General features: G+C 42.7%; 1 protein-coding gene across 1 annotated transcript in view; it reads right to left on the bottom strand.

Moving 5' to 3' along the window:
• PCSK2 (proprotein convertase subtilisin/kexin type 2) overlaps positions 1 to 15,328 on the bottom strand; it is a 250,780-nt gene that overhangs the window by 105,884 nt on the left and 129,568 nt on the right. The window contains exons 4-5 of the mRNA XM_026002379.2: positions 14,071 to 14,179; positions 6,979 to 7,016 (exon numbers count right to left, since the gene is read on the bottom strand). Of these exons, the coding sequence (XP_025858164.1) occupies positions 6,979 to 7,016; positions 14,071 to 14,179 (147 nt within the window). The remainder of the gene's footprint in view (positions 1 to 6,978; positions 7,017 to 14,070; positions 14,180 to 15,328) is intronic.

The raw sequence follows: 15,328 nt of genomic DNA, 5'->3' as shown, positions 1-15,328 counted from the left end.
AGTGGAAATAACAAGCCTTTATATCACTTACGAGTCTGCAGTTTGGCTGGAAGTTTGATGATCTAGGCTGGGCTCAGCTGGATGGCTCTGCTTCCTGGCTGGGCTCAGCTGCTTCTGGGGTTGGCTGGCTTCTGGCTGATATTGGGGGTGTGGCTCAGAAATGTGGCTCTGTTTCTTATTGCAGTTCTACAGATTGGCTCGAAGGGCTGTGCTTCAGGCTCTGCCAGCACTCCGCCACCTCCTGGGGCCAGCCGGCTAGCCTGGGCATGCTCTTCTATCTTCTAATGGTGATGGCAGAGGCATAGGAGGGCACGCGGGAACGCACAAGGCCTCACAAGTCCTCATCCATGACCAGGCACAGCACCTCTGTATTATTCTATTTCTTTAAACAAGTCACAAGCCCCAGTCCAAAGTCAAGGGGTGGGAAATACACTTCTCCCATAGAGAAAGTTTCTGCAAAGCCCCGGGGAGAAGCCATTGGTATAGGGAAGGAAGAGTCGTTGGTCGATGCATTCTTTCACATTTGCTGCGGTCAATCCATGGAAAATGCCAGCAAGAGCATGTGAATCTGCAACGATTTTCAGCACAGGGTCTAGAGGCTGCTCAGAGGGTGCTCCAGTTTCCCAGCTGAAAGATGGAGGCCGTAGGGCAAGATACAGCCCTTCCTCTGGGCCAGCAGAGCAGATGCCCATGCCCCACCTTGTGATCACTTAAACAGGAGATATCTTTTTTCTGGCCTAGAGAAATCCTCATTTGGAAAGATTACTATTTTATAATCCCTTCACTTACCTTGGGATCCATCCTCCCCTCTGAATACCCACAAGTATCCTTTTAGTTCAAAGGTCTGTGACAGAGATGCTAGATGTGGATCAGAAATTCTGCTTCTTAGGGCCATCCTTCTTAATTATATCCCTGGTCAGGAGCAATGGGTCTTCTTTCCCCTGTATCTTCTGTTTACTTGGATGCTCTTTTTCACATAAATCTTTCATTTTTTAAAATAAAACCAATTTTATCTTTCAGAGAAATCTTTTAGATTTACTCCAGTAGCCTCCACTTTTTGACTTCTGCTTTCCCTCATGACCTTATACTTCATCTGGATGAGGTGCCCTTTTCTCCCTTTTGATAACTGAGCTGACCGTGGAGTGCACTGAGCCATTGCACTGGCTCTTTAAGGCACTCCCCTGCTTGTCCTCCAGTGGGACAAGCTGTCATCATGCAGAGTTGTCATCTCAACTCTCTTGAGAAGGAAATGAATGTTTGCTGAACATCTATTATCTACCTGGTGCATAAGTTATCCCAATGACACCTCATAACAAACCTGATATTCTTTTTTGCCCATTTCATAAATGAGAAGATCAAAGTTCAAGGGGGTTTAATGGGTTGGTCTAAGGCTGCAGAACTACGAATCAAGGAGCCAGGAGTCACTCAGGTTTGACTCAGTTTCCACCGTTGTCATGCAACCCTATCGTTGCATGTTGGGCAATTTCCCACTGCTCACACTTGCCACTCTGTGTCTGAAGTCTCTCTGTCCCCTGACCTTATTCTGCATGTATGGTGGGCAGGCCAGAAGAACCAGGGGGTTAACCCCCTGAGCTCCCCACCTTACACCTGCTTCTGGGGTCAGCCCTCAACCACTGATTGAGAAGCATCAGTGATAACTCTGAGAGAGCTCTGTCTATACTGTTTCCCAGAGTTCTACAGTGAGATTAAACTCCCATTGCCTTCAGTGGTAATTGGCTTCCTAATAAATCCTTTCCTGGCTGCTTTCCCTTCTAGTGTCATTTCTCTTCTCTCTGGCTGGTAGTACTTCCTGGGATCTTCTCTCAAATCAACTACTTGCCTTTAAATCTTTGTCTCAGGTCTGCCTCTGAGAAAACCCCAACATATGGTGAGAAGACTCTTCTTGGATTTTAAAGAACCACTAGCCATTTCTTCGCCTCTGTAGCTCCAGCAGAGCAGGCTTTGGAGCAAAGCAGGAGATGCTCAGCTCCACTCCCCCTGCCACTCCTCTGAAATCTGCCACCTCAGTCACACGTCACACGTTCTTGAAGGAGTCCTCCTCTGTTCTATAGACCTGGAGGAACCCCTAGGCCTGGACCAGTACTGTGAGCACAGGCCTGTGGTTCTCACCACATGGGGGTTGCACAGTTAAGTGATGAACAATCCCTGCCTGCCTGCCCCTCACCTGTTAGATAACTCCCACATCTGTGTCCTCACAGAGCCAGGATTCTCTGGAAAACACCCATGTCTGATTTCCCTCTTCCTCTGGGGCTTGCATATAGCAGGCCCAATACACAGAAATTCAATGGAGTTAGAGCTTATATCCAGACTGTTTACACAGGCAGAATGGAGTAAAGGAACTCTGGTTTTGACTTGGTCTAAAATTGTTTCTTGGCCAATGCTCGTTTCATGTTATTACTGTTGGGATGGGGAAAGGAGGATTTTAATCATTTGGAATAGTGAGCAGTGAGACTGGATCCCTTAGACTAGATTCAATCAGAGAACAATAGAGTAATAATAAAAGTGGTGTTATTATTCTTTGCTCCCAACAATCAACAGATTCAATGTAGATTTGTTGAATTAAATGAACACTAAGGATTTACACTGATATATCGATTTGCAGCTTTCAAAGGATGTTAATTCTCAGTTTAAATAGAAAGAGTATTAGAATACCAGCATACTCCTAGATTCTTCTCTCTCTCTCTCTCTTTTTTAGAGAGAGAGAGAGAGCACAAGCAGGGGTGGAGAGGGGTAGAGGGAGAGGTGGAGAGAGAATCTTAAGCAGGCTTGATGCCCAGCATGGAGCTCAACATGGGGCTCAATCTTACAACCCTGAGATCATGCCCTGAGCTGAAATCAAGAGTCAGATGCTTAACTGACTGAACCACCCAGGTACCCCTCTTTTAATATAGGGGATAGAGAAGCTTTGAAAATAATTCTGCTTTGGGAAATGTTTTGCCTGGTTTGATTATCAAGACATTTTTGTTATAGCTGTCCAAGAACCTCTGATAAGATTTTTCACTTCTTCCTGAAAATAATCAGTAGTGAGAAGGAATTTTCTCAACACAGTACATTTCTGTTTACTGTAACCTTTAGTAAGCTAAAAGTCATCCTCCTGTGGTGAATGTTGCAAGTACCAGGCCTATATACCTTTGGCCTGTCACCCATGGGTTCCCTGGTGAACACCATCCAATTGCCTGTACCAGCATCTCTTTGCTAAGGACTTTCTCTGATACTGTAGAAGGTAGGAGGTGCTTGGAATGTTCACATCCACACTCTCTAGGACCAACCTTCCACCAATGACTGACAGGAGTTGATATACAAATACCCCAGCTTCTGTGGTAGCCCATTCCAGGTGGGAAAACTCTGGCACACATGTTCTACATTATCTCCTGGATTCCCCAGCAGGACTGAGTTCGAGCTGCTCCCCATGGTAACTTTGATAATGTTCTGTTAATTGGCTTCCTTCCCTTTGTCCCATTCCCCAGTCTAACCTTGCTTCCTAGAATCACCTCCCAAATAAACTACTTGCACTCTGACCCTTGTCTCAGGGTTTGCTTCTGAAGAAATCCAAACACAGACCTCCCCAAAGCACATTTCATGAGAAGGGCACTAGGCAAGCTCATCACATCCACGCCATTAAGTCACCTAACAAGGTGTGACGCTGCCTGTTAATCCTTTGCTCAAACAATTTTTGAGCTTGTCACTGTCCACTGATTTCATTGCTCTCCTGGGTGGCTCTACTCCCCTTGCCATTCTCATTCTGTTAATTATGGTCTAAAATTTTTAATTAAAAATATGGAAGATAAATTTGGTTAGTAGCTTCAAAGTTGCCACTCTCAACTCTACACAGGATAAGAGAGACACTAACCGGACCCAATCAGCTCAGGTTCAGGTTCTCTGCTGAATAATTAAGGAGGAGATATATGGATGTTATTTTCTCATCTGTACCAATGACCTGGAAACATTTCACAGCCATATGTAATTATATATAACTTTTTGGTAAGGTTCCAAGTGTTTGATAAATGTGGAAAACTCCGACCTTTCTCTGGATGGAAGATGTTTTGTACAGAACTCACATTTCCTATTCAATTCTTAGGTGACCTCTAGTTTAAGTTTAGAGGAGACAGTGTTATCTCCTCAACATCCCTGCCAAATGGTCATCAACCCTCCCCTTGACCCATTTTTAGATATGGAGAACTCATTATTTCTTAGGAGAGCTAACTCCTTTAATTTATTAGCCTCAATGATGAAAAAATTCTTCCTTTAACTGAACTATACTCTTCTTCCTGCAGTTGTCACTTATGGGTGAGGGTTTTTGTGGGAGAAAATATGGAAAAAAGAAAAGAAAAGAAAAGAAAATATTGAACAAGTTGAATGTCTCATTCCTCATGGAGAATTTGAAAACATATTTCATGTGCCTCTTAGTTATCTTTTTTTTCCCCTCAGTTTTTTCATCTCTCCTTAGCAGATTATGGAGTCCCTCTATCATCCTTGTCACCATCTTGTCATTCTCCGCCTTTGAATGAGATGCCCATTGAAAGCAACCTAGTTATCCAACAATTAAGGATTGGAATGTTTAAATAAATTACAGCATGAGACAATGAAATTATCTTATATGCCCTTATAATAAAACATGCCCTTATAATCATGTTTTAAAGAGTATTTAGTAATATAAAAATGTTTATGACATATCAAATGGAGGAGGGGATGCTGTATATGTAACAGAACCCAATTTTATTAAAAAAATACACTCATAGAAGTAAAAGTCTGAAATACACTAAAATATTAGGAATAGTGCTATGGCTGGTTTTGAATGTATTTTGTGCTTTCCAAATTTTCTACAGAGAACATGTATTTATTTTTTAATTAGAAAAAACTTTTTAAGAAAGAAACAAAAAAGTAAAAAGAACACAACACTCATAGAAGCCATAGAGTTGTTCAGGTATATTCTGATATTGCAGATTTGAGGAGAGCTGGCACCTCCCAGTTTGGATGCTTCATTTTCCAATCAGAGTTTTTGACAGATGAATCACGCTCTTGATTAACTTTTACCTGCAGTTCATCAGAGCCCCAGAGGATTATTTTCCCACTGGAATTACTATCTCTTTTTATTCTGATAACTGGCATTGGGGGCAGCCTGTCACAGAAGCACATGGGCAGGGCAGGGTGAAGGGAAGGATGCCCAGCTGACTCCTGGTGTAAGGTGTAAGTAGCCTTGGGATGTTTCCATAGTGTAGTGATTATCACGTTCACCTGACATGGAAGTGACCTGCGTGGGGGCTGGACCGGCTGGAGGGAGGCCATCCACTGTCAGCTTCCAGCCCATCTGACGGCCACCCCAACCTTGAAATCCTACAAGCTGTAAGATGCTGTAACACTGGTTTGTGAAAGGGAAAAGAGCTCTCTATTTTTCTGTTCTGTGAGGCCCTGGGGTCCTGTAGATGGTAGGAACCCTGTATAGCTTGTGAAAGAATATAAATGCCTCTCTCTGTTCAGGGAGCAGCCCAATGAGGATGAACCTACTGGCCTGCAGGCTATTATCCCTTGCCATTTCCTCCTAAGGAAAGGCCTCTGAGCATCAGAGCTGTGGAAAAAATGCAACTCACATATTTCTCAATCTCCCCTTCTGAGAACTCTAGGGCCTTGTAGTTACCGGGGAGGCAGAGAAAGGGAGGTCATTGGAGGAGGTGGTTGAGGCCTTGCATGGGGCAGTCCCTGTAAGGAAGCAAAGGACCAGCCAGGCCTACAGCTCCATGGTGCCTGCAGTGGGGGGTAGAAGGTCTCAGAGACAAGGAGGGATCTGCTTCCTCAGACCTGGCAGATGGGCACTGAGGCAGAACCTACCGCTCATGGGCAGTTTCTTTTTGTCTTCTCTATAGAGGTAGATTCTCACTTCTGAGAATAAAGCTTTGGTTTAACTTCTGTCATTTCCTTCTGGGGGTATATTGGCTGGACTGTGCCAATGATTCATTTAACTTTATTGTTATTATTCAAAAGATGCTTAGTCCAACGTATACTCTACTAGAATTATAAGACCCATGAAATAAATAGCAGTAGATTGGTACTTTGTTGCCTGATACTTCATGCAACAAACAGACGGAAAAATCTCTGTTCTCTCTTCCCAATGCGCACTTGCAAACCTTTCAGGATGAATGACCCAGAATGTTGAACTGACAACACTTCTGCTTGTTAACAATCTTTCCTCTAATTAAGTCTGTATTCTCCCTAATATGAGACTCCTAAGCTAACTAAAGTAATATTTAAAAAATCACTTAGATCTGGAGATTATGGGACAAGTATAGCTTGGTTCAAACACAGCAGTACTTGGCTAATCTACTCCCTGGAGTGAACATAAAGTGATCACTCATGTTGAAAGGGTTTGCAGGTTTCATCAAGAAAGCAGTGCATGACTTTCTATGGAAAAAGTTAGAGCCTGTGGATCTAGCACAACAGTGTTTATCATGATTCTCTGTTAATATGTTTTATTTGTAAAGGGATACCATATGGTGCACTCAGCGTTGCAAGGGAAAGTCAGTGTGGGGTGTTCATAAGCACAAAAACAAAACAAAAAAAGATGACGTCCTTGCTTTAGTAAAGCTATGATTGTGATGTGAGTTACCCCTCTTTTTGGCTTTTTGCCATTAGTTTTATCCAACAAGAACCCAAATGGCTCATTTCCACCCTATAATTCAATATCCTCAGCTAGAGTTGATATTAAAACCCTGCCAAGGCTCTCTCTTCTTCACCTCTCCCTTTTTTCTTAGCTCTTTTCTTTCAGACCTCAAGTCTCTTTGTTGTCTCCTCACAAAGCCACCACCATTCCATGCTGCCAGGCCCCAGGCCTTGTCCCTTTGCTCCTGGCCTCAGCTGTGCCTCCAACAAGATGGGCAGGTCTAGTGCATGTGCATGTGCATGAGTGCGTATGTTTCTAATCTGTGTGTGTGCACGCACCCACCCAGGTCGGTGTGTACTTACATAGTTCGAAGCCAGGTCCGGGTGCAGATAGTCAATCCCTGTGAAAAGAACATCATAGGACAGAACGTTAATACCTGCCACTGTGTCCTCAGGGAAGTTGCACAAGAAGGTGCTCTCATTATGGGGCTGGTGCCAAGAAAATGGGGCCAGCTGAGCACTTGTGTTTCCATTCCCTACTGCGGGGGTGCTACACCTCCCGAGTGGAGAGACAGCTGCCACCAGATTGAGTGAAGCCAATTAGAGCCAAGGACCCAGGATAAAACTTCTGACATGCATGTCCATACTAAGGGGCTTAGTGGCTGTAAGATGGATGGCTCATCAGAGCAGTGATCTAAGATTTGTGAAAATTCTGACATTCCCAAAGCATCAACTGGCATTTCTTCCAAAATGAAACTGGCCCTGGGGAGGAAAAATGATGATTATTTAACAGGGTACAGATAGTAGCAGATTAGGGGAGCATTCTCTGGCATGGGATAATAAGAACATGGCTTGGTGGAAAAGGCCATTAGGCCGAGGGCAAATGGTTTCCATTCAAATGGTTAAAGTGTCCGTAGGTGGGAGCTGATACTTGTCCCTACAGAATGTGGCTTTCTAGGAAGTCAGTGACCTGGAGCCTCCATGTGCTTTCTCCTGGATGGGGCCTGTCTTGTTGCCCAAGAGTCATCGCAATGGTAGAGTTATGAGCACCACTGCATTCCATTGCCTGTGAGGCCTCAGAAAGCACCATGGAATTTCAAGGCCACATTGAAAACTCTCAGCCAGGTGTGCAGAGCCATCGCAAAACCTCCACCTCCTGGTGTAATGGTCACAAGCATAGGTTTTGAAGTCAAAAAGCCATGTTTGAATCCCAATCCCACTGCCAATTGGCTGCATGACTTCAGGCAAGGTGCTTGGCCTCTCTGAGCTAGGTTTCTTCTCCATCAAGTGGTGTGAACAGTGAGGTGCACTTAGCTCAATGGCATTTAATAGCTCTATTAGATTTCCTGTGTTTTAAAGCTGGAGGTATCATTCAGTCCCTCTGATAGGTGGCATCTTCACTGCAAGCACTCTAAGATCTGGCCACAGATATAGCTTTGCCCGCAAAAAACAAACAAACAAAAAAAACCCCACGAGTACTGGGACATTTCTATCAGAAAAAAAAAAAAAACTTCCTTTGTTGTTTCTGGTTGCACAAGAAATTTCTGGACTGGAAGCCATTGTTCTACAGAGCATATACTGCATTTTGCTGCTGATTTTTTGACATGCAAAGCATGTCACATGGCTACCGTCATTCATAGCTGCTTTCTATAGTGTATGAGAGTATAGCCTGTCATTTGCCATCTTCCACCTCTCCTCTGCTCCCCCTCCCAAGAATTGCAGAATGACAGGGGTCAGAAGATTCGAGGACTAGTATTTTAGTTAGAAAGGTTGCTGGCCCTTGTTCTGGACCCTAATTTAGAAATGGTCTGTTTTAGAAATGTTGGATGGGTTGGAGATGAGCACAGGCTACAGAGACTAGCAGATCCAGTTCTATTCTAGACTCAGATACTGCAATATTTGTAAGGTTTCAGCCAAATGATATAATTTTCCTGAGTCTTGGTTTCCTTATCTTTGAAATGGGGATATTATTAACCTTGCAAAGTAGTGTTAAAGGTGAGGGCCAATTCATGTAAAGTGTTTAGCTTGTAGTAAACACTTGATGCGTTATATTTATTACCATCACCATTGGTAGCGTCATCTACCCACCTGTGGTTAATGCAGAAGAGCAGAAATACTTTCAAAAATCTACTTGGTCTTAGAATGTTGTGCTGAAATTAAATTGTTGTACGTATTTGTGGAAATTGGTTACATTTTGTGAACTCAATGTTGGGCAAAACATTTTGTAACAAATAGATAAGTTAAAAACACACCCACAGCCCCCACACAGAGAATATAGATTTGTTTTTCTAGCAGGGAGTCCATTTTTTTGGCATAATTATACTTCTTAAGTTTATTTATCTTTTTAGTAATCTCTGCACTCTAGATCTCACAACCCTGAGATCAAGAGTCACTGACTCTTGTACTGACTAAGCCAGCCAGGCACGCCAGCATGAATGTTCTTCTATTCATGCTTGTAGTGTGTAAGAAGATCCTGGTGCATGTATGTACACACCTAAGTCTCAGGAAAGCCAGGTACAAGCCACCCACCCAGACACTCTAAGGGAGAAGCATCCTGCCCGCACAGTCTCAGGTGATACTCATCCCCCCAACAAATCAAGCTGACTTTAGACACCTGAGTATTTTCTCCTAGCGAGTGCACTGTTCCTGGAGCTACTGCAATACCAGGTTGACCTGTGGAGTGGACAAAGCAAGTTCCTAGTCCACGCAGTGAGTCAATTCTTAAAAGATGACTCCATGTTCTGATAGTGCAAGTTGTCTGGGAGGGAAATTTTCTGAGAACCAGTAGTCTATTCTCTGCAAAGGGAAAATATCAAGGCAAAGAGATAATTTGAGACCTGAAGGAAATTAAAATTAAAACAAGATAAATTTAGCCCAATTAAAAGAAAGGATCTTTAATTAGGTTAAAGGGAAGATTGAGTGTTAAGTTAGAAGAGACGCAGACTTTGGTCTAGGAAAGAAGAGATTATTGATAGAACCACGGGGAATGACAGGCATGATTCAAAAAAATATAATGAACTAAAGCATGAAAATAACGACCTGGTATATAATAGCATTTTAATATTTTTGTATATTTGATTATCTTTTGAGGTGGAATACTACTAAATACATTTTCTCAATAGCTTATTTCTTTTTTAGTTCTTGTATTATTAATGTATTAATTTTTATTTTGCGCTCACTGGTTTTTTTTCAGCAGTGAATGCCACGCACTAGGCAGGTCCTGGAGAAACGACTATTTAGGCATAGAACCTGAGCTGTTCAGCTATCTATGGCTCCCAGTCCACATGGAACCAATTTATCACCAATCATAACATAATGTGGTACCCAAATGATAATTACTTGGTTATATTTTACATTAGTATCCTGTCATCAGTTTGAGTCTTTTCAGAAAAATCTAACCCACAGTAGTCCAAATTCTGATGGTTCTGGTGACCTCAGAGATTTAGCAAGGAGTTCCATGTACATATTCCTAGTTACAATTGAGATGTAACAATGTATTCAGTTGAGATGTATAACAGTGCCATACACCTTCTTTGGAGGTAGGTCTGTTCGCCTCTCTTCAGTCTGAGTGGGTTATGACTGCTTCTACTGATAAGATATTGTATGACTTTCAAGGCTTGATCAGAAAAATCCAGGCATCTTCCACCTGTTCCTTTGGACGCTTGTTCACTAATGCGAGGTGGGAGTCAATTGCCATGGAAGAAGCCCATGTGTCGTATGAAAGGCTCAGCTGAGCTGCGGCAGCCAACATCAGGGGTCAGCCATGGGAATGAGCCATGGATGTCTACCCTATTTGAGCCTTCAGAGGACTACAGCCCAGTCAACATTCTGCCCTCTATGGCATGAGAAACCTCAAATGAGAAGTGTACAGACTGGCTCTTCTGATTTCCTGTGCCACAAAATTGTGAGCAAAATAGTTACTATAAGCTGCTAAGGAGTAGAGTCATTTGTTATATGGAATAATAACTGGAATAGATATCCCATTGACTCTTCCTAGATCAATGAAGCCCAAGTTAGGGGAGAAAACATTGCTTTTCTATGTGATGGAGACTTCTGACTCTCTTGGGAAGATGTGGCTGGCTGCCTGGTCCTTAAGCTTAGATGTCCATTTACAAGGATGAGATCCCATTCACAAAGGCCCACCAGGGAGTGCAGAACCAAGGGATAGGCTTCAAGCACTGAAGATGATGGTTAAGATCAGTTTGGGTAGTTTCTTGCTTCCCTAATTTTGGTTTCCTCATCTGCAACATGTGGATAGTAGCACCAATCTTAAAGGATAATTGGAGGTTTTTCTAAATTGTTAGGCAGTGCCCAGTACATAGTGAGTACTCAAGAAATGTTAGTTTTTATTATTATTTCAACAGAAACTCTCTGACACTTCCTCCCTGGCCTGCAGTCTTACATCTTTGGCACCATCTGATGTTGGCTAATGTCCTTGAATCATGCCCTCACTGACCATCTTTGACCTTGATAGCCTGCACCATACAGAATTGTGCCTGCTCTGGGTGGCTCCTACCTGTCTCTAGGTTTTGTTGGCCACATCCTCTTTTCTAGTTCAAGTTCCCAACACCAAACAACCCTATTTGCAATGAAAGGGGTGAATTGTCATTATACAGTGGGGTCTTTGCTGGCATCTTCATGCCTGTAGCATTAGAGCAAACCCTTACGAAATGCTTTCTGTCCCTGTGGACAACAGCTAGTCATGGAGGTTCTCTCCTACTGATGTATAGTGTATGGAAATAGCATTAAGTTGCACCTATATGAAAGCAGGAGATATTTGTTGAGCACGTATTAAGTCATTGTATCTAGCAGAGAGGATGTTGGTCAGGATTTGAGTTGTGCAACCAGAGAGTGTGAATGGCTGTTAAAACAGAGCTGTCTATAGATTAACTCTCCCACATGCAGATAATCAAATTATTTCCCATAGAGGCCAAAATAAAGGCCAATGATTAGGAAATATGACATTGTTTTTGCTCTTACGTATGAAGGTCAGTATCTGTGTGTATCTTTGGGAATGATATCTTGCTGAACAAATATCTGGGAAATGATACCACACCATTTACTGATGCTCTCAGACTCACCTTTGCACCTCCCATTCTAGGTGTTAGGGCAGAGATGCCCAATGACACAGTGTGAGAATGCTGAGCATCAGAGATCTGTTGTGTGGGAGGCCACTCGTGTCCCAAATGTGCTTATCTTGCCATTCAACAGCAGATTTGGAGAATGGCTTGGTAGTTCTTCTCTTCTTCAGTTTTCACACTGAATAAGTAAGTGCTGAATTAAAGCTAGCCACAAATTCTTTGTTTAACTCCACACCAGGATATGGAACCTATTCCTCCTCCCCTGGAATCTGGTCCTGTGACCATTCATCCAATAGAAGTGCCAGAGTGACCCTCACTCATTCCGTGTCTAGCCTACAGGAGGACTGGCAGCTTCTGCTTCTTGTTCCTTAGAATGGTTGTTCTTGGGACCCCTACTCCTCTGCCCAAGCCATCTGTAAGAAATCCAGCTTCCTGGGGAGACCATGTGGAGAGGAGAGGTCCTTGGACTACGTGGAGTAGGAGAGAGGCTGAGCCATTTTAACATCTAGTTAAGCCTCCAGTTGATGCTGGCCCTAGCAGCATTCTGACTCCAATGGCATGAGAGATCCCAGATAACCCACCAACAGAACTTTCCAGCTGAGCCTGGTCAACCCACAGAAATGTGAGAGATAACAACATGGTAGTTGTGTGAAGCCACTCAATTTGGGGGCTGTTTGTTCTGCAGCAGTAGATGACCAAAACAGTGGGGAAATTAGGAGTTTAATTTGGGGGACAGAGAGTTTAGTTTTGAGGGGACTCCCCAAAGCCACTAAATCAGAAGGATTAATACCAAACAAGAAACTGCTGAGACTTTCTGAAGGGCTTGGTTTCTCAAGCCAGGAAAGGTGGGTCAGAGTCAGGGCTCATTCTCTCCTTTTCTCTTTTTGGAAGGGTTGACGCATAGTCAGTCCGGGGGACTATTACCTATCCTGAAATAGTTATCATGGGATGTCGGGTTTCATAAAAGCAATGTTTGTCTGTGGCCACTGCAGAGCCACTTTAAGGGTGTTCCTCTAATCCCCAAGATGCTGTGTAATTACTATATATACTAGGCAGATTTCCCTCAAATGTAGATACATCTTTCTCCTGGGTGAGCTGGCCTCAGCCAGTTGGTTTCCAAATCAAAGCATTAGGAAGGAAGAAACAGTTATAAGCTCCTAAGATCCATGCATACACACATACTTTCTCCTGCAGAGCTCCTTTCTTCTTGTGAAAGCCCTCAGCCACCCGAGAAAGCTTTCACATCCACTTCAAAACATCTCCCACATCAGAAAACAGAGAGGCATTGTTTTTAAGTGGCTGTTTAATGAGCCTAGACAAAGGCAGCACCAATTTTAAGCATGCTGGCTCACTTTGTTTCACCATCAATTCGACTTCAAAGGCTTGCTTTGGAGAGCATAGTGTTCTTTGAGGATCTTCAGAAGGAAAAAACTCCATTGTTTCATTTCTTACCCATAGGCTTTATATGTAATTGCAGCAATATTGCTCGGGGGAGCTTTTCCTAAAGGATCCACATGGCTGAATAAGTACAAAAGGACCTGTCCAGTGAGATGACCACAGGGCAGAGATTCTCTAGAATCTTGGCAGAGCCAAGGATATGTGTAGGTAGAAAAACACCAATTCCTCAAACCCATTCATTTTTGTATCACAAACTATAGAAAATAAAGCTCTACTAAATATTTTTCTGGCAGGCATATAGGGTAGGATAACATATTATAGGGGGAATATGTTGTCAAGGTTATCAAGGTCTGCTTTATAGGTTCTTTTTGAAAGTAGCAATAAAGTCAAAATTTCTCCAAACCCCAATCCTGTTGCCAAAAAGCTATTTCATGGGTGTAGAGCCACACTGTCTAATAGAACTTTCTGTGATGATAGAAATGAAGTTGAATTGAATTTCAGCAGCTGCTAGCTCCTTGTGGTTATTGAGAACTTGAAATGAAGCTAGTGTGACTGAGGAATTGAATTTTTAATTTTATTTAGCTTAATTAAAATGTCAGTGTAAATAGCCACATGTGGCTAGTGGCAACAGTGTGGGTCTGGAGAAATAGATGGTAAGTTCAAATGAGATGCTTTAAGATAAGGTACAGGAAGTGGCCCAAAAAGAAACTACAGTTTAGTGTTGGCCAGTTTTCCTTTGTTCATTTTTGGGCTTTTAAATTTATTAAACCAAAATATTTATTAAGAATATCCTCAAGTTTGAGGACCACTGATCTGGAGGATGGGGAAGCTTTTGCCACAGTATACATGGTGGTTGGGTCCAGCATATGGCTATTTTGCCTTTAATTAGCATCTCTAGCACAATAATCTTTAATATTCCAAAGGCATGCAAAGACACACTTGCTTTGCAATAATGTGAAGGCTTTGCAATACTCACCATCATCCATAATTCCAATGGTAACACCTTTGCCTGTGTATCCCAGCTCCCAGGCTTCTGCCACATTCAAATCCAGGCCAGGCGTACCATCAGCTTGTCCGGTATTGATCTGGTTGAGGAATTGGAAAGCAGAATATCTTTTTAGTCTGGTGCAGTAAAGCACCTGTCCAAATGTTTGCACCTGGTATTCCAGGGCCAGCTGAAAGGCCACATCTTCCATGAAACAGTAGTTCTGAATATTTCCCCATTCACCTCTTCCAGACTTCTCCTTCCATTTTTTGCTATATACAAGTGATGTTTCTGTGATTGAATTGCTATCTTAAACTCCTTAAACTGCCATTGCAAGCAACCCTCCCCAATTTTGAATTAAATGCTTATTCTTGTAGTATTCTTTATTTATACCTCATGTTTTGAATCTAGCACATATTGTCTTGAATCATTCTTATTTGAATATGATTTCCTTACTCAATAGCAGTATGCTTTGCAAGAGGGAGCATGTCTTACTTACCTTTGTAATTTCAAGTGTGTGACCTGCCCCTTCCCCTTGTTGAAGTGTTCATGAAAGCAGGGGTCGGGATGGAGCTGGGAAGGAGGCTGGGTCCCTGAGGGATGATGAAGCATTGGACACATAGCATGAGTGAGCAAAAGCTTTGATTTGTTAAGCCAGAGTGATTTGGGGGTTGGTTGTGATTGTAAGAAATGTAGTCACCTGAGTAACACACATTAGCTCTTTTCAGTTGCCTGGATCAGATTCGTGCGATTTGTAGAATTCCACACCGAAAAACAAAAGATATGGTCAAGCTCTGAAGACCCAAGAGGGGAGTTATGATTAGAAATGTATCAGTCCATGGGGCTATAATTTAGTCTTCTCTCTTGTTCATCACCTTTTAATCTTAAAAATGGGAAAGCATAACACAGTTTTAAATTAATCACTCCTTTCCCCTCAAGATGCCCTACAGTTAGGGTTGGTTTAGAAACTTTGGGTCTCTTTTAAATATAACCCAACCCAATCATGAAGGACTGATGGTGAGCCAGATAATATTCATGTCACCAGACAGATTGGGTTTCTGGGCCTTGAATCCTGCACCAGCAAAGCCCCATGGATGTCTTCTCTTATGCATTGGTGTGCTTTTTCACAGTCTGTGGCAATCTCATCAGCTTTGACCCCCAGAGATCATGGCTATTTAGCAGCTCCAGAAGAAAGCAGATTAGAGAACCTGATGCATGGGTGCTGACAGAAAATCAATACATATCAGAG

The sequence above is a fragment of the Vulpes vulpes genome, chromosome 14, assembly GCF_048418805.1.
Source record: "Vulpes vulpes isolate BD-2025 chromosome 14, VulVul3, whole genome shotgun sequence".
Classification (NCBI taxonomy): domain Eukaryota; kingdom Metazoa; phylum Chordata; class Mammalia; order Carnivora; family Canidae; genus Vulpes; species Vulpes vulpes.
This window is presented reverse-complemented; position numbering and strand designations above follow the sequence as displayed.